The sequence below is a fragment of the Mchenga conophoros genome, linkage group LG15 (genome assembly GCF_057382185.1).
Source record: "Mchenga conophoros isolate Kocher_MC1m ecotype Shallow Benthic linkage group LG15, M_conophoros_male_GT1.1, whole genome shotgun sequence".
NCBI lineage: Eukaryota > Metazoa > Chordata > Actinopteri > Cichliformes > Cichlidae > Mchenga > Mchenga conophoros.
In genome coordinates this window covers 8,057,267-8,076,272 of record NC_140540.1, presented here as the reverse complement: position 1 = coordinate 8,076,272, position 19,006 = coordinate 8,057,267, and the positions used below count along the sequence as shown (strand labels likewise).

The 19,006-nt window shown below is 39.5% G+C and overlaps 1 protein-coding gene across 3 annotated transcripts in view; it reads right to left on the bottom strand.

Annotated features, from left to right (window-relative positions):
• nbas (NBAS subunit of NRZ tethering complex) overlaps positions 1-19,006 on the bottom strand; it is a 183,356-nt gene that overhangs the window by 59,552 nt on the left and 104,798 nt on the right. For all 3 annotated transcript variants that reach the window (XR_014888753.1, XR_014888754.1, XM_085248034.1), the window contains exons 44-46: positions 13,215-13,465; positions 5,606-5,946; positions 3,440-3,664 (exon numbers count right to left, since the gene is read on the bottom strand). Coding sequence is in view for 1 of the 3 variants with exons in the window: in XM_085248034.1 (XP_085104160.1) it covers positions 3,440-3,664; positions 5,606-5,946; positions 13,215-13,465 (817 nt within the window). In the remaining 2 variants the exon portion in view is untranslated. The remainder of the gene's footprint in view (positions 1-3,439; positions 3,665-5,605; positions 5,947-13,214; positions 13,466-19,006) is intronic.

The following is a 19,006-nucleotide window of genomic DNA, read 5'->3' as shown; positions in this document are numbered from 1 at the left end:
GTTGAACATGAGTCAGCTAATCAGGCTCATTGTGGTGTATAAACGACATTCATATTGTTTACATTAAATTGGACTTCTACTATCCCAATGTTGCTACCTGACAACGTGAGCTTGTGTGAACTGTTGCCCATCTTTAACCGATGACTGTGGGTTCAACGTGTTGTGCATTCAGAGATGCTCTGCATACCTTTGTTCTAACTATCCCTATCAGCTCAAAGCAGTCTGGCAATTCTCCTGTGACCTCTGACATCAACAGTGCATTTTCACCCAAAGAACTGCCGCTCACTGGATTTTCTCTTTTTTGGATCATTCTCTGTAAACCCTGGAAATGGTTTTGCAGAATAACTCTAATAGATCAGATGTTTTTGAAATAGACTAGACTGTCTGCCACCAATAATGATGCCATGTGGAAAGTCACTTAGATTACCATTCTTCCTCATTCTGATTTTCAGTTTGAACCTCAGCAGGTCGTCTTGACCCGGTCTTCATACTTAAATGCCCTTAGGTATTGCTCTGTGATTAGCATATTTGCCCTAATGTGCAGTTGAACAGGTGTACCGAACTAATGTGCTGGTAAGTATTCAGGTTACTCAAATACATACATTCCTTATGTTGACATCATATTTATGCTAGGAATATCAAATATGCATGATATTTTCTCTGTATATTCAATTTCAAAGCATAATATCAGCTAAAGCCTGAAGAGTGTCTTGTTGTGTAACATCTCTTTTGTGGATATCCTTTTAGTTTCACGGAGGCATTCTGCAGCACTCAGTGCCAAGAGCCAGACCACGAATGCCTGTCAGAAAAAATTAGCACTTTAAGTAAAGCGCCAGTTAGAGGAAATGGACATGATGATGACATGATGAGTGTGTCATGAAACTAAGCTCTCAATTCATTGCTCTCTGTTCCAATCCTTAGCTATGATCACAAGAGAGTTTAAGGACAAAGAAAGTAGCGGGTATGAGGCTCCTCCAAAGAGTAGCAGCTAGGGGAAAAAAGGGCATGTAATAGGGATTCCCATTTCACCTGGAGGATACGGGGGACGCTGGTAGGATAATGGAGATCTTAGCCACTCTGTGTATCATTGTGCAGCCTCAGTGTGTGGATGAAAAATAAGGCTATTGTTAATTTTGTTAATATTATATACTACTCTAAAGTGTAATTATCAAGGACATGGTTTTCATAGCCCACAGTATGTGATTCACCACATCAAAAGGAATATGGAACATAGAAAGGAATAGCCCTGCTGCTGCAGAGACAAATCACACGATCTGTTGTTATTATTTTCTTTGCTGTTTTTCTCACAATTGCACGAGTTAATAGTTTAAAAATCACTATTTACAATATCAAGAACATGCCATTTGATGTCCTTATTGTAGGTCAAGGCCTCTGTGTTAGATTCTTTGTGTTAGAAAGGTTTAACAATATTTCTAGCAGCTGGTCACGTACACTTGATAAACGACCACAGTATAGCCAAACAGAGCCTACAGAGCTTCTTGTATCTATCTCTCCCTACCTATCTGCCCCTTTCTGGTTCTTATATCCATTATTTTAATACATCTCCAAGGATACAATTACATCCTCCACCAAAAAAAGGAAAGTTATACATAGAGGATGCAGTGTTTGTGTGTGTGCTTGTGTATGTGTGTGTGCGCCCATGTATGCATCAGTGACTCTGCCCTAAAGCTCTGCCTGGTAATTCTTGTGTCTTCCACTCTATTATGGAGGGTATGTGCTTTTAAACACAGTTAAAACTGGGACAAAATATTATTAACTTGCACAGTGTGGGGGTCAGAAATCACCAGTTTTCAATGATATCTTGTCGCATAGCAACACTTAGCTCGCCAAGTTATAATGTCCCCTCCCTCTAGCCCCAGATTCAGACTGTGTATACACACACAGACAGCCACAGCGAGGTGACAGTGGGGTAAGTCAGTGTGACTTTGCTTAATGAGATACAGCATGGTGCTTGTACCGTATATGCGTCCATACGGCAGGGCTCATTTGAAACAGCAGACCACAGATTTACATTAATATACCCTTGACTGGCCTTTCTGAGGCTGGGAAGAGCTTAGCCGAGCAGAACCACCCCCAAAATATACAACACACATACCCACACATAGACACAAGCGTTACAAGTACTGTATATGCAGATGGAAATTAGCCCAAGGCTATAATCTGGCATATTTACATTTGTTAAAATGTTCATTAATATGTATTGCCCCTCTTTCTAAAAAATAAATAAATAAACAAATAAAATATGCAGGCACCATTTGTATGTCCAGCCAAAGGTGACCTTATGAACTGGCAAAGAAGTAAGAAGTGAGAGTCAAATGTCTTCTTCACTTCAGGGCCTATTAAACTTACCGTTCCATAGGCAATTGCATTTGTGTGGGGATTGCATTTCTTCACTGATTTTGCTTCCAAGGAGCCAAAGATACACCGAGCTCAAGGGATGAAACGCTGTTGTGCCTACTAATAACAGACAGCTTAAAAAACTCATTTAAAACTTATTTTTAGACACTTCGTTACTAGCAGCCTGTTGCAGAAACATAATTTGTTCTCATTTCTTTAGCTGAGTCTATGAAAAATGCCAAAGATAACAAAGTTTGACAGGCATAAAATGGGCTTTCTGTTCAAATAAATTAAAAGAAAGCTTGTCTGAAAGAGTTCAAGCTGTGTTGAAGAATAAAGGTGGTTGTACCAAATATTGACTTTCAGGCTGTTAGAATGGTACAAACTCTTCTTATATACTGTATTTGCATCAATGGTTGCACATTTCAAGAAATCACTAAACTCATTCCCCCATTTTACCAAAATATAAAGAGATGAGAGGTGGCTCAAGACTTTTGCACAGCACTATGAATGTAAGACTTCTGAATTGACTGAGTTTATACATGGATGCTGCTGATCAGCTGATCAGTTAAAAGCAGAAGTTAGAAGCAACTGAAGAATTTGCTCTTTTAACAGTAATGATTCTTTTATATATACAGTACACACAAAAACATAAATAATGATATTAATAATCCATCCACACAAACAAGCTAGCTTTATTTTGGAACCATTTTTGTGTGACTAGCCACATGCCTCATTTCTTTGAAAAGTAGATCAGCTCATGCGTTTTTGATTTTTGCATCATTTTTTATGCAAATTCTTTGTGTTTCTTTGTGTTTCCCATGAAAACAAACTGGGTTTGGCTGGATAATAGTTGCAATTATTTACCACTTAAGTTTGTGGATTAGAATGATTGCACGATACATTGTACTGCGTGCTAAAGAATAATTCTGTCCCCAATTTAATTAACCAGCTGGCAAATATCGCTCTTAAACTTTGTGTGTTCTTTCAATGGATCATTAAAAGCACATTTACACAAAGAGCAAATCTCACTCTCCGAAAAAGAATAAAATGGCTCAAGTGTTTGGCAGATGGGGCTTACCTCCTGGCTGTCTTTGAGTGACAGAATGAAGGGATGACTCAGAGTGTCCAGGTGGGCCTGAGATTGCTGCAGGTGTGCTAGAGCCTCATCAAAAGTCATTCCTGCAGGGTCCGTCCCTTCCTGCTCCCTACTGTCATCACCTCCTCTCTTCCTGTTCTTCTCACCCAGCTGGCGCAGGGCTTTGGTGGCTCGCTTTATCACCTCCAACCTCGCTTGGATGCTCAACTGGACATGAAATGGATGGAAGAAAGAGAATGGGAGAGAGGTGGAAGTTGGGGAGGTGTTGAATTGAGCAAAGAGAGAGGTGCTCAAGTTCTATACTCGTAAATTCATTTAAAATGGACCGAGTTAAAGAGAGGTAGGTACAACCTAATCTATCTGCATTTCAATACTATCAGGAACTTAAGTAGCATGTGCATGTGTATAAGGAGTGTGTGTTTGAGTGAGAGGGATCATAGCTGCCAGCCTGGAGTAATTGATTTTATTCAGACTGAGCAGGTTAACCATTCATGGGGAGAAGAGTGGGCCTCGGGCTACAGGAGGTTTTTATGCTTGCACAGAAACGCACAAACTTAGACCCCGACAAGACACACACACATTCACACTTTCAACATGTGCTACATATACCCCATTTTGAATTTGCAGTAATCTTCACCGAGATCGTCAGAACATTTCTCTGGCAAGTAAGACGCTCATTTAAATTGAGTTTATTTAACAATAATAATAATAATAATAATAATAATAATAATGGATTGCATTTATATAGCGCTTTTCGGGGCCCTCAAAGTGCTTTTTACAATTCCACTATTAAGTCACTCTCACATTCACACACTGGTGGAGGCAGCTACAGTTGTAGCCACAGCTGCCCTGGGGCACACTGACAGAAACAAGGCTGCCATATCGCGCCATCGGACCCTCTGGCCATCACCAGTAGGTGGCAGTTGAAGTGTCTTGCCCAAGGACACAATGACCGAGACTGTCCGAGCCGGGGCTCGAACCGGCAACCTTCCGGTTACAGCCACGATCGCCCTTTGTTCTGTTTGTATTTGTACAAATGTGTTATGAAGTGTGTATCCTACTGAATCAAATCCAGGTATTCACAGCCAACATCAGTCAGAGTCTCGGGTAAGGTTAGAAAAGAAGTTAGAAGTTGAGTAAGATGGGATGCACCCACCAAAGAGGTTAGCTGAGATCAATAATCTGTTTCCCTTCAGAAAAAAATGTCCAATGGGAAGTTTTGCATGCATTTCAATCCTTGGCCTTGTAGGAAATTAATCAACGATGGCAACGGTGAATCAATTCATCATTGCCACCCAATGGTCAAAAGGTCGAAAACATTCCCAAATGTGAGAAGGGACTCGATTTTCCCTTTGCACGTCCGAGGAGGACAGAAGAAAGAGAAGAGAGGGATGGTAATGGCAGAGGGAGTGGACGGTGTCTTCCTGAGAGGTAATCTGCATGTTAAAGAACACAAAGGGAAAACATTGCCTCCTGGGAATTGGAGTTTAATTGGCTCTGAAGTCAAGAGGGATCAATTAGCTCTCTTGGAGTGGTAGGGAAAGAGAAGGGACACAGGACAAAAATAGAAAAAAAAGGGAAGGTCTGGAGAAGGGTGATGGCAGGGTGCCAGGGCGAAGGAAAAAAAAGAACAGCAGGCTACTATTGATAAGGTGCACTGAGGCACTTTAAGTCTACTGCAGGACAATTTTTCACAGTCCTGTAATTATGTGGCTGACATTCCTTGTGAAATTTTATAATTTCTTTTATAAATCATGACTGGTATGTGCTTTGAGGCTGCAGAAAGTGGATGGGAACAGAATAATGTATTTGAAATTAGGAGAGGGCTTTTGGCATTCCAGAAATTGGGCCACAGGCATTAGAGAAGACCGGCACAACGATGATGAGTGAGGAGTGAGGAAAATGACAGTTTGATGTAGTGAGTGAAAATCCCCGCAATCTTCCCTTTAACCAAATATGAATCCTTCCTTTGCGGCAGAAACCAACTACCTTCTGTGCTGCAATTAACCAGAGACTGTCTACCTATCACAGCTCCTACCTGAGAAAGTAATAGAAAATAGAGCCTCTCTGCTCAAACGATCCCCGCCCCTGTCATAGAATAATTTCTATGAAAAAAATGCCCCTCTGTTTGGTCCAATTAAGGCTTACGTTTTTAGATGCATCAAGAGAGAAGGTGATGTTATCCAGGAAGCGGACAGCGTCGCCAGGGGCCAGCCTGTCCAGGTATTTGGCACAAGTGTCGTAAGCGTGTAGGTAGTCTTGGTCGCTCTGAGGGGGTCTCTTCAGCAGCTGGGGGTCCCCTTTCCAGAACACCTTCTGCAGCCATACTGCGTGGACTGCACTGGCGGACACCGTGGCCCCACCACTGCCGGGCAAAGGCAAACGATTGGCAAGTTTGGAGATGGACAACACATTCTGACTGGTCAGCACTGGTTGAAGAGTGGCCAGTGGATCCGAGGATTCATCCGTGAGCTTCCGATAGTTCAAACCTGCAAGCGTGAAAGACATATTACACGTTTACAACACTTTCACCTTAAAAATGTGTTTGCCTCTTCACTGAAGTCTCGAGCTATATCATCAAAAAAAGAACAAGTATACTTGGATGCTCCTCCCTTGTCCTTGTGTACTGGGATCTTTGACACTCCTTTGTATGTCTCAATTATGCAAGGTTGATGTTGAACACTTACAAAAAGCTGTAGTAGCTTTACATTAGCTTTATGTTTAGCTCAAGGTACTTTAAACATGGCATAACAAAGGTCCTTTTACTGCTACAACATCAAGATCAATAATGGGAATTGTAAAAAGAGTATTTACATATGAACAATAAGCATGTTTATTCTCCACGGCAGAGTATAAAATTGCATTGTGTCGGAAGGGGAACACAATGTACCATTTTTATAGTGTGCATACAGTGCATGGCTTCTGTATTACTATTCTTTCTGTTTTCTGTGACAGCCAAGCAGACGAGAGATTTGCACAGGACGTTGAATATTCCATCACATGACAGAAAAGCATCAGGAGATGAAAAGCATCTCAGGAAAGAGTAAACAGCGGATGTGAACAACAAGGATCGCGTGTGACCTGCGTGTGAAAGGGGTGCCGGCCGTCTCTGCCTGCATGCAAACATGTACAGTTTGACTGTCAAACTGTCTGCGTGCATCATATTTACCACTGCAGTACCCCCGGAGTAGGCATTTGTGTGTGTGTGTATGAGAGAGAGCGAGAGAGCCGGTGGTGTGCTCTTGGTCTCCAGCACTATCAGACAGACGCATTACTGTAGCAACGCTACATGGCCTGTCTGGGCTTTAAATATTTTAACACGGGTCTGCCTGTGGGGAAGGTTCTGTCAATGCTGCTTGAAATCATTCACACAATCACAAGCATACACGCACACACACAAAACTTTCCAGGTTGAACCCACATACACAAACACACACACACCTTCCAGACAGGCCCAGACAGACATGTAAACCACAAATACTTACATATGTACTCTTTCTCTCCGGCTTCACCTGCCCCACCCACTCCTCATATTGCCTCTCTTTCCCCCTTTCCACTAGAGCCCGCTCAGACGGTCACCTGGTACTGTGTCTGAAAATGTGATGAGCACCACCTGTCTCCAACACATCTGAAAGCCTCTGTAAGTACATCTGGGTGGGCTAGTTTGCATGTGTCTGTTCAGGACTGCAAATGAGTCATTTTGAATGAGCATGTCAGAAGAGTTGGAAAGTGTTGGTAGAAAGTTAGAGGCCCCAGAGACACGGCAACAGCCTGTGTATCAGTTTTGCTGCAGGAAGTGTGAATACGTGGGTTATGTTTCAACAGTATGTGTGTGCATGTGTGTGAATGAGTGAGTGAGAGCGAGACATACAGTACAGAAAGTGTTAGCGTGAAAGTGTTATTGTCACAAAGTCACTATATGCGCTTGTGCATGCATATAAAGTCAATCTGGCTTAGTGTGTATATGCGTGTGCATTAATCTATTAGTACTCATGATGCTGCAACTCCTGGTAGCTTATGTGGTGCAATAAAGCATGGACTTTGGTTCTCCCCATGGCTGAACGGCATTTATGCAACTGTCAGCACCTATGCTGCCTGTTTAAAACTAGTGCATCCATTTTCTTTTATTTTCTGTGTTTTTAAGCTGGTTTAGGGCAACATTAGCAGCTCTATCCATGCTTCCCTGAAATCAAGACGTTATTCTGCATTCTGTATAAAATATTTCTTAAAAACAGAATACTGTGGAAAAGCCTTGAGTCACCTTTCGATTCTTTATATTTTACTAGACAAATGGGAAATAGGGGCCGAAATGTATTGAAATGTGGCAAAATTTATGCAAATATCGTAAATAAGGCTAAAACAGAGTTTGTGCAATTCTCTTGAGCTTGAAAGCCAATATTGGGTAAGACCACCTTTATTAAACACAGCCTGAACTCTTTTAAGTAAGCTTTCTTGTCATTTATGGAAGTAGTCTTTAGGATTAATTCTCCGGGCTTCTTGAAGGACATTCCAAAGACTGCCTTCTTGTGTAATTTGAACCTTCTCTCCCAGTTTCCCTTTCTTAAAGTTGAGTCCACTGAAACCAATTCACTCATCGGACATTACTTTGAAGGTGACATCCGGTCGACATGCAAGGCTCCGGCTACCTAGGTAACCTCTTAATGTACTTACTACCAGTTCATGTTTCAATCAATAGTACTCATGAATCTCATTGGTAGCCGCTTCAGTCACTTGCTTGGGAGTTTATTATCAGGTCCTGTGCTGAGCTCGCCTGCGGTTATTTTGCCTGTGGCCATGTGAAGTCACTCACTGTTATTTATTTTCTATGGTGTCTCATCGTCACGCCACATCTAGCATATGAAACCAGCTGGTTTTTGTGACAGGCTGCTAGTAACAAGTTCTCCAAAATTGAAGATACAATTTAAAATAGGTTCTTTGCCAAGTTTTTCATTATGTGTAGGCACAACCCTGCTTCATCCCTTCAGTTAGGCCTTTTCTGGTTTCATAGGTCAATGTTAAGTGGCTAAACAAATAAAAAGCATTTCTCTGGAAATGCTCATGTACAAGGACTGGGCTTAAAATGAGTGATATAGTAGGCAGTGTCCAAAGTATAAATCTGAAAGACCTTCAGAAAACCTGAAGAACTATTGCTCACAAGCAGTTTAAAAAAAATTACAAGAAAGTCTGGCTAGTGGGGAGAAAAATATAAAAAAAGAAGTACTCTAGGAGCAGTGCGCAAACCTCCACCAAGGCAGAACTACAAAGTTGATAGAAGTTTGTAGTTCAGTAAAAATCAGATAAGGGTAGCAACAGATATTGACTCTGATTATACAAACATTATGTTGGAGTAGGTAATAGATAAGGGGACTTGATTTGTTAATAACAATATTAACTTGAGGGTATTATATAATATTATACTACAGTATATTTCTAACTTCCTCTTGACAATGCTTTAATTCGAATACTTTTAGTTTAAGGTCAACTTGAAAGAAAGGCAGATGTGAAATGTAAAAATACAGTCAAATGTGACATATTTGCATACAAACTATAAGAAATATTAGATATTTAGAATACCAATATAATAGTATCATTCCCTAAATATTGGCATTACAAAAAAGGTATTATAATTTTTACTAGTTTTAATGATAAAAGGCATTTTATGAAGATCTGACCTTATTTGACCTTGAAGAAGAGGCCAGAGGTCCAAATTGACATCAGATTTACAATTTACTTGGTGTACTGACAACATTTACACTATGCTGTCAGTACACCAGTGGCAGTAAGAAACAGTTTTAAATAGCTCTATAAAGTTTCATTATAACCTCCTCAGTGGAGGTAATCAAAAAGGAATTAAGGCTCAAGAGTTTTGTACAACACTGTAAAAATAAATGTAGACTTAACAATGTAAAATTGCCTTGAGTTCATATTGTTCTGTCTATTGACTAACTAGTCTTCTGTTCATCTTCTACACAGATCATCAACTGCTGAGGAACCTTTTGCCCAGAAGATGCAGTTTGAGCCTCATCTTGCTTTGTTTACAAGGTTTATGTCTCCCCTGTGAAGAGCTGGGCTTATATTTGGATTGCTTCATAAAAGGTCCCATTCAGACCACCTGCACATGTGATTGCAATTTCCTTATACATCTCTAACTTCAGCCTAGAAAAACAGTTCTTTGAGTGGTAAACCTTCAGCCGCTGTCATTGTGAGTTGCAAATAAGCGATAGAAGCACAAACGGGAGAAAACAGCGAGATGCTAATATAGTGATGTGGCAGTAATTGTGCATTAGTGAAACTGAAAAGCAGCAGTGGGAGTTAGTGCATTTAAAGTTAATTTCATTTTTCTTACTTTATGTTAAACTGCATCCCAGTCTTGATGTGGATGTCTCAGTGTTGTGTGTGTACGTGATTTGGGCATGTGTGGTTCAGTGTGTTAAACAGAGACATGTGTCACCAGTAAAAGCTGTGGCGCTATCAGGAGCAGAAGGAGGAAGTGAGGCGTGAAAACACAGCTGACACCTGGCTGACCTTTACTGAACTTTTCCAAGAAGTGACACCAGCTTCACCCGTACGCAACAAAGTTTGAGCACTCTAGCCTGGAGCGCTGAACCAGTGACATGATGTCCTGGGAGAGGACCGAGTGCAATGCTTTCTCTCAGACCCTTGGTATATCAATAGGATTGATGCTGAATTGTTTTCCTTTTTCACTTCACAGCCATATCGTTATAGTTTTGCATGGTTCAACCCTGCTACTCTTCATCTTTGAAAACATCTACATGAGCTAATAGAAAAAAAAGGAAGCAGAATAAGATCAAAGGGAAAGATGAATCAGACAAAGGATAATATGTGTAACTGGCACTATCAGGATGTCATCGGAGGTGTTTTATTTGTTCTTCCCAGTCAAACGTTAGCGACTAGCTTTATTCAGACAGTCAGTTGTTGTTTTTTTAAAATTCCACATGACAACCGCTGACCAGAAGCAATGTCAGCATCTGTGTGTGAGTCATCAGTCATGTCGAGACAGATTGTCTTCAAGTCTGGACTTTTACTTCCTGACAGCACAGGCCAGAGGTGTTTTTTACCCACCAGTAACAGGTGCACTATCCCTATGAATTTGTTTTTTTTGTTGCGTTTCACTCTTCAGAAACTGCATTCTTCAGTAAACAAAGGCTATTATTTAGTCTGCAAATAGAAATGGCAGCACTCTGTTTTTCTAAAGTATAACCCTGTTTGCCGAATGCAAAATGACTTCCCTCATGATTTCACACAAAACGCTTTTTAAATAAGTGGAATTATACAGAAATTTAAAAGCAAGAAATGTTGCCATGATTTTTTTTTTCTGGTTCATTTTGTTTTGGGGTTTTTTTTCAGTAGTGACAACCTGTCAAAGAGTCTAGCATTCCTTGTAGGACTGGATAATTGCCTGACATGGGAGGGTCATCAACTCGTGTACACTCTCACCTGGGACCTCCCGTCTAAAAATGCTGGCCCACAGACGCACTTTGTATTCTATTCTCTGTGCCTGGCATCAGCTATTTGCATTTGCAACTTCAATAACTTACTACTTACTAAAAAAAACATAGCAATTCATTACCAGGTCTTATATTAGGTAAATACAACCCCAGATTAACCAAAACACATGATATATTGCACCACATCATTATCATTTTAACAAAAACTAAGACACAATGCACAAGCATTGTGTGAAAAGCTAAACACGCCTTTACTGCTATCACAGGTAATGGAGCATTGAGGTGTATGTTAACAAAAGGCCATGGAGGAAAGACATCAGCAATATCATCAGAGAAGCAAATGTTGCTGCTGATCGGGGTTATAAGGCCCTTTCCAAACAATTTGAAGTTCATCATTCTAAAGCGAATGCATTCACAGCTGCCAATCTTCCCATGGGTGGACATTTCAGCAAATTCACCCAAGGTCAGACAGTGCAATACTCAATGAAAATGAAAGAACCCAAGATCTACATCTCAAACTCCCTGGGCCTCAGTTAGCATGTAAAATGTTAAAGCTTATGGCAGTACAGTTTAAAAAAAAGCCAAACAAGGCTTGCATGGAAGGGTTGCCAGGAGAAAGCCTCTTCTGCCTAAAAACAACATGGAAACATGGCTTAGGTTTACAAAGCTACATCAGAACAAACCACAAGGCTTGTGGAATAATAACCCTCGCTCGCGCTCAGTGTGTACGTAAATCACGCGTAAGAACATTTCAATGATTTCTCAGAAAGTCTCTGACCATGCAGACAAACAAATGAAGGTCTGGCTCTCTTAGGATGTCTAAAACCAAGTATTTAAAATGAATACTACCCTTAGCAGTACTACTAATACCATGATCATCATTATCATCATTGTTTTCATTATTATGATTATTACTACAAGTATTAGCAGTAGTATTATGATCATTATTAGTAGTAGTAGTCGTCATATTTGGTCATTATTTACAGTTTTCCAAAACACAATAAGCCAAAATTACAGTTAAATAAGAAAAATTAAAAATGAAACTGCATGTAAAGAAAGCAAAATACTAAATGGGAGGCTGTAAATTTTAACATTTTAAGTTAAAAAATATATGTATAAAATATCTCTTTTTTTTTCTTAAATTATCTTCATTAAAAATTATTTATATTATTGTGAAATGTCACCATTCGCATTATCCTGCTATTAGCTGGAGAATCTGGATTTTTCTTTATATTTCATTGCAGTGAGTTTCTCCTCTAGAGCTGACGGATCACATGTTCCTTTGTCCTTTGCCTACTTTCTTCTTTTTCTTGCAGTCTGTTAGTACTTTTTCATATCATCTTTCATGTCCAAACTTTTCTTTTTCACTTGAGCCACAGTGAATGTCCCTGGGGAAACAACATTCAGAACCTCCATTATTTCAACCGGAGTCTTGCTGCGGTGGGACTTTAAGAGAGCTGTCCATAAATGAGTGCCTGCAAGCCTCAATGAACTGAAGCCACACTGTAAAGAAGAATGGGCTAAAATTCCTCCACGACAATGTGAGATACTAATAAAGTCATACAAAAAATGATTACTTCAAGTTATTACTGCTTAAGGTGCTTCTACAAGCTAGGGAATCATGGGACGTACTCAGTTCCTCACACACTGCTTCTGTATATTGGCTTAGTTTTTGTTAAATAATGACATGGGTTGATGTGGTGTATGTTTTATAGTTTAGCTGAAACTGTATTTGCCTAACTTTAAAACATGCTAAGGACCAGATGATCTTTATTAAATCCTGAAACATAAAAGCCAAGAATTTTTTTAAAACCATAACTACATCTTTTCATTGCCAATATTGCTGATACTGCAGGCTTCCAGACTTCATTGTCGTTTTATTTGTTTTATAATAATAAATTCCACTTGAATTAATCTGATTTATTGCTTGGACTTCATATCTATCATTTTCCTGGCACAGGGTTGTAAAACAGTAATGGCATGCTTAGTACTAAATAAATCTGACTAACTGTTATAGATTAAAATGTATTTTAAAGTGGGTCAGGGGTCCCTGTGTCCTTACAGTGACTGGTCTATCTTAGACCAACATGGTGTTAGTGGAGCTCCTGTGATTGGTCATGCAAGAAGTCACTTCCCCTTTATAAGATTCCCCACTTGGTTTTCAGAGAACCGTGGTTATGTCAGTAACAAAACGTTTTAGCTGGGGGATTTGTCAGAACAACAATCAAAATGCCAGTTATGAACTACATATACTATATAATCACCATAAAAAACAGTGTACACCTCACCGTTGGCAACAGCCCGAAGCTTCTTGAGCAGTTTAACATGAGAGTCTGGCTTAATGGTGGTGGTGACGTAAGGCTCACAGCCCGCAGCATCTAGTAAGGTGTAGTAGTAGAGCAGGCGGTTGAGGTCGGTTCCTTCCACAGTGGGAAGAACATATTTCATCATGTGGCTGTAAAAAGCCTGAGGGTTACACTTTAAAGTCTCAAACAAGCTGAGGGATTCGCTCCGGGTTTCAATATCCTTGGTGGAGAGGCTGTGGAAGAGAAAACGGGAATGGAATAAGAAAAACAGGGAAAAATGTGCAGAAAATGAAATGAAAATATAATTTTATATAGCTGGATTTGTAGTAAACACACAACAATAGCCTGGCCTACTATCAGTTTAAAGCTTTTACATATGTGGTTGTAAAAACCTGCTGTTTGTAATGGCTTCACAAAAAAATATCTATTGGTACGCAGTGTGTGAACACTTGAAGTTTCAGGCATCAGAAAGGAAAAGATCTGAGCCTTTCATATAGACAGCAATAGCCACTATGCCTGAAAGAGATGAGAAAAAAAACACAGCTAACCAAAAAAAGAAAAACCCACACATTTCATCAACAGAAAATCAAAGAGAAGACTACCAGCAATGGAGACTATTTGGCTCCAAAGTCATTTCTGAAAACAGTAGCGCTAAAAACAGTGGTGCAAAAACACAAGAGCAATCTGCAGGCTTATCACAAAGCATACAGTCCCTCCAACAACAACAAAAATAAATTTAAAAAAAAGATTTCATAGACCACACTAAGAATACATTTAATAAGCTGATCAGTTCAGACATAAATAAGGTAAAGTGGGAAGAGGCTATGACAAAGAGAAGACAGAGACAAAGAGAGAAGGAAAGCAATAGCGGGGAACGTATTAGTTGATGTGAGGAGAGATATCCGAGCTCCCAGGGAAGGAAATAATGTATCCAGTGAGCTTTTTAGGTTGCACAAGACGTGTGCACATCCTTGCTAAGCGTGTTTTGCTACAAATCTCAGTCAAGATCAGCAGGTGGTCTAAAGAGCAAAAGAAAAAGTGAAAAGAACACAAGCAAAAACACTGGAAAGAGGATGACAAAAAAAAAAACTTGGAGAACCACAAACAAAAGTTAAGCAGGGAGCGATACAAAGAACGAAAAGGCAAAGGCGAAGTAAAGCTAGTTGCTTGAAGTCACCGAGGGGCTCCGAGCAATCTGTGGCTTCATGGGAGTGCGTTTGTGTGAGTGGAAGTCTGTTTATCTGTCAGAACGGGACAACATCAAAGGGAACAATGCTTCCTCTGGGCTCTCTGTCAGGCTTTCGCTAATGAAAAAAATATAGAGCCTGGCTGCGGCACGGCAGCTGACAATAAGCTCGATAATGTAAATAACACTAATCATCCTCACAACAGGGGCTCTAATAAGGCTGGAGTCAACAGAACGACTAACTTAGAGTGAAGACACCCTCGCTCGCTCTTCCTCTCGTCTCCCTCTTAAGCGTACGCAGGCGGCCCGTCACCCCAATCAAAGTCTGATGTTTCACTAGTTAATCACGCTAGCTCCAAAGTGCCTAAAAACACTGCAATGCAAGAAGAATTGCAAGAGAAATTGCGACTTATCCAGCCAGGACTTTTTTTTGAGGGGCATTATAAGCAACTACACAAAGGCACAGAAGCTGGCAGAGAGTGCTCAGTTTTCATGCCAAGCTCTGCTTTGTTATCTCCTCCCTGCCCCTCTATTCTTTCAATTGACAAAAGGTGTTCACTGCATCTTTGCTCACATTAGGAGCATATCTTCTTCTCAGTATCCACAGCTGGCAGCGTGTTTTCAGTCAACATATATAGAGCCTGATAGCTTTATTAAAAGTTTGCTGCGTAGTGGCTTACCTACTGCCGTTTGCTTGGTGGCATTTCGCTGCTCACACAACACAGTTTGCTACTTTATCTTGGTTGTGGTTATTTCTCTGTGATATCCGGAGCGTCACATTGCAGTCTTCTCTTGTTTGTTATAAAACTCTGCTGAAGTAAAGAGCCAATTTGTCCAGGGGAGAATAACAGTTAGGTCCATAAATTGCTGGATGAAGTCAGCTTTGTACACCACCACAGTGGATTTTAAAATCAGTCAATATTATGATTGAAGCGCAGACTTTCAGCTTTGATTCAGGGGGGTTTCAAAAATTACAGACATTTGTAGACCCTTCCCCATTTCAGAGGCTCAAAATTAATAGATAAGCACAACAGAATTTAAAACAAAAGGTTATTCTTTATACTTAGTCGATGATCGCCTGAAGTTTTGAATCCATGGATACCAAATGCTGTTTCCTCCTTTTACTTTCTTTTACTGCAGCCACCTTCAGTTACTGCTTGTTTGTGACTCTTTATGAATTTTGTATTTTATTTTAATAACATAATTCAATAAATATACTCTGTTGGGTTGAGATTAACTTGACCATTAAAATGGTAAATAGTAAATGAACTAGTTCAATTATGGCGCTTCCTACTCTGCTTGAGCACTCAAAGTATTTTCTGCTACAGGCCTCATTCACCTATTTGCACACATTCATAAAAGCATTTTTTTTCTATGCGTGTTTTCTACCTAACATTCACACTCCAATGAACACGTCGGAAACAACTTGGGGTTTAGTTGCCCAACAGTACTTTGGCATGCAAACTGGAGCAGCCAAGAATAAAACCACCTGCTCTACCTTCTGAACCACAGCCAACCCAAAAAATAGAAGAATATCCCATTTCTTTACTGGTGTAAAACTGGTGACCTAGTTCCACTGACAGCCGCATATTGCCATTCTATAACATTACCTCCACCATGTTTGACAGATGATGTGATATACTTCACATCCTGAGCTGTTTCGCTCTTTCTCGTACAAGTTCATCTTGGTTTCATCTCTCCAGTGAGATTCTTTCTCCCAGAATTGTGCGTGCAGTTTTAGATGTTTTCTGGCAAGGTCTAATCTGGCCCTCCTGATTTTGAGTGGACCCACTGGTTTTTACCTTTTTGTAATCCCATTCATGACAATGATAGTCGTACCTCCTCAGGGGTTCTTGACTTGATTAGATGTTGTGAAGATGGGTTTTTTTCCCACCAGAAACTAATTCTGTCTGCATGTATTTTAGCTGAAATTTAAGTGGAAGTTTTGTGTCATCATCCACCACCATCATTTGGCATTGCCGAGCTGCTGATTTAAGTTCATCCGAATGATGGCTTCCCTCATTTGGACTGACATCTTTTTGGGGTCTCATATTTAAAATTACAATGAAGAAAAAATACAAATTCAACACCTTGAATCCACTTCTAATATTATGTCTGCTTCATTTGACATAAAATAAAAAGTTAACATGTCTCACATTGCAATTTCTAATAATTTTTAGCCTTTGGACAAAAAAAAAAAAAAAAGCCTCTGAAAATGGGGAACTTTGCATAAAAATGCCTGTAATTCCTAAACAATTAATGTAAATGTTGTAAAAGCCTTTGAATTAAAGCTGAAATTCTGCACTTTAACCACATTTGATAGACCTAAGTGTATAATAAAATTGTGAGTCATATTTAATTAAAGTGGCAAGAAGAACAAAAGTGTAGGTGAGCTTTGGAAGAGTAGTAATGATCATTTAAAATGTCAGTGCTGTTATAATTGTGGGGGGTTTTTCTTCTTTATTAACCAGGTTACAAATGACTGTCCAGCACAGGGCTGTGAAAGTGTTTTTGCACTTTGGAGTCATGTAAAGTGAAAAAACTCCAAAATATTTCTCCCTGATACACATTTTGAAACACATCAAAAATATGTCACTACCAAATTCTCACTATTATTATGAAGAAGTAATTACATACAGAGAGCGTGTGCTGTAATTGAACTCACATTAACAAATACACGTATTTTTTTCCTCATTGAACTGGTTCCAATTCTCATTTAAATTAGAAATAACGTTAAATCTGAGAGCTTTTATTTTTACAGATGTTTTGTAATCAAAATAACTAATCAAATTCAAATCCTGCCTCTAGAATAGCTTAAAAACATGTCTTCATAACATTCAGAATCTAACCTTCAAAAACAGCCCAGGAACAGCTGAGTTGGGGATGGACGTCTGGTTTGTTTGGGAGATTGTGGCACAAGTTTGCACATGTCATAGAGGGATAAATGCCAGCATGTCAAAATGACCTTCCTAAGACACCAAAATATCCATTGTTTTAACGGTCAGGTATACTTTTATTGTACAAGTGAAAACATCAGAGGAACCAAAGGTTATGCTGTTGCACCTCACTGTCCATATTCTGCTCTCTGGTTGTCCCCCATGACAGCAAAAAGCATGCCTAGAATAATGCCCGAGGTCATGGTCGAAGTCCAGGCTCAATCCTTAAAGAATCTCAGTGCAGAGTACATCAACAGTCTCTACAGAGCAAACACGTTCAACTCAATACAGGCAGTACTGCAGCTAACCTGTGTATAGCTAAAGCAAGATTCACATTACCCCTGAATGCTAGGAATGTGGGTTTTTTTTTTTTTTTAATTGTCATCATTAGCTGAGAATATTTTTTAAAAATGCAATCTATGGGCATGCAATATTATGAGAGGAATATATAACATAATATATATTGCAGGATATTTTTATTTTTCAATTTAATTTATACTGAAAATTCAAAAAATTCAAAGTCAAGTCAGTCACTTGCTAATTAGTCATATCTGGCACAAAAGTATTGAAATACACAATATGCATAATGCCAGAAACAAATCTATTCAGAAATAGCAGTTAAAGTGCAGCTGAACTGACAGGAAAGGAAGACTGTGTTTTCTTAATATTCTTTTCAAGATGTAGTATAAATATAATTTGCATCCTGCAAGATTCCTGAACTGTCTGAAGTGTCAAGTGGCCAGGTTGGACAGAGCAAAGCAGAAGTCCTGGTGAAGTTGATTTTAGAAACACAAATATTATCTGAGATCATCATCTCTGTTTGGGTTCTAACATTGTAGGAGTTAATAAGTTAATAAGAAAAATTATCCTTGAAGTTCTTTTTGTTGATTCGGATTTTTATCAGCTGGGACGGAGCAGTTCTAATCAACTCAGTGTTAAAGACTATATAGTGATATACATTTGGCACCTTTGGAGCTGTACTGTTAGGGCATTAGAACACAGCCATTATCTGATATGATGTGAACTTTAATTTGCCATATGAGGTCACCAGATGTGCACCTGAAGAGAGCTGGTACAAACTTTAAAGGTGTTCTCTCTGTCTCAGAGGATTCCTCATTAGGCTCAAAGCAAAACACATCTTGGCTGGGGATTAGTCTGAAGGGAACGTGCCACAAAAGACTATTTATTTCTCATGATGGGAACACAGTGATGTGCAGAAAATACATCACAAGCAGCCGCTGGCAGCAGGTAGGAACTGACACGAGGAACTTGGAGCTGTGTCGTTTTGAGGGTCAAATGAGGTTTTGTTTGGATCAGTTTTATTAATCTACCTGAAATTCAAAAACTGAATCTCAATATGAAGATCTGAAACAGTGAAGTACATATAAGTTGTATCATTGATGGGAGTTCATAGGACTTGATGATTTTTAAATCCGCTCCTCAGAGCCACCTCTTCTGCTCATCTTTCAAACTACTTTGAAATGTTGATTTTATTGATTCACTCATATTTAATTGTGCTCTGTGTTTTATTGATGCTTTTATTTTATATTTTTTTGTATTTTAGTTGTAGTGATTTTTATTCCTATGTTTAGCACTTTGGTCAGCGGTTGCAGTTTTTAAAGTGCTTCACAAATTCAGTTGGCGTGGCTCAA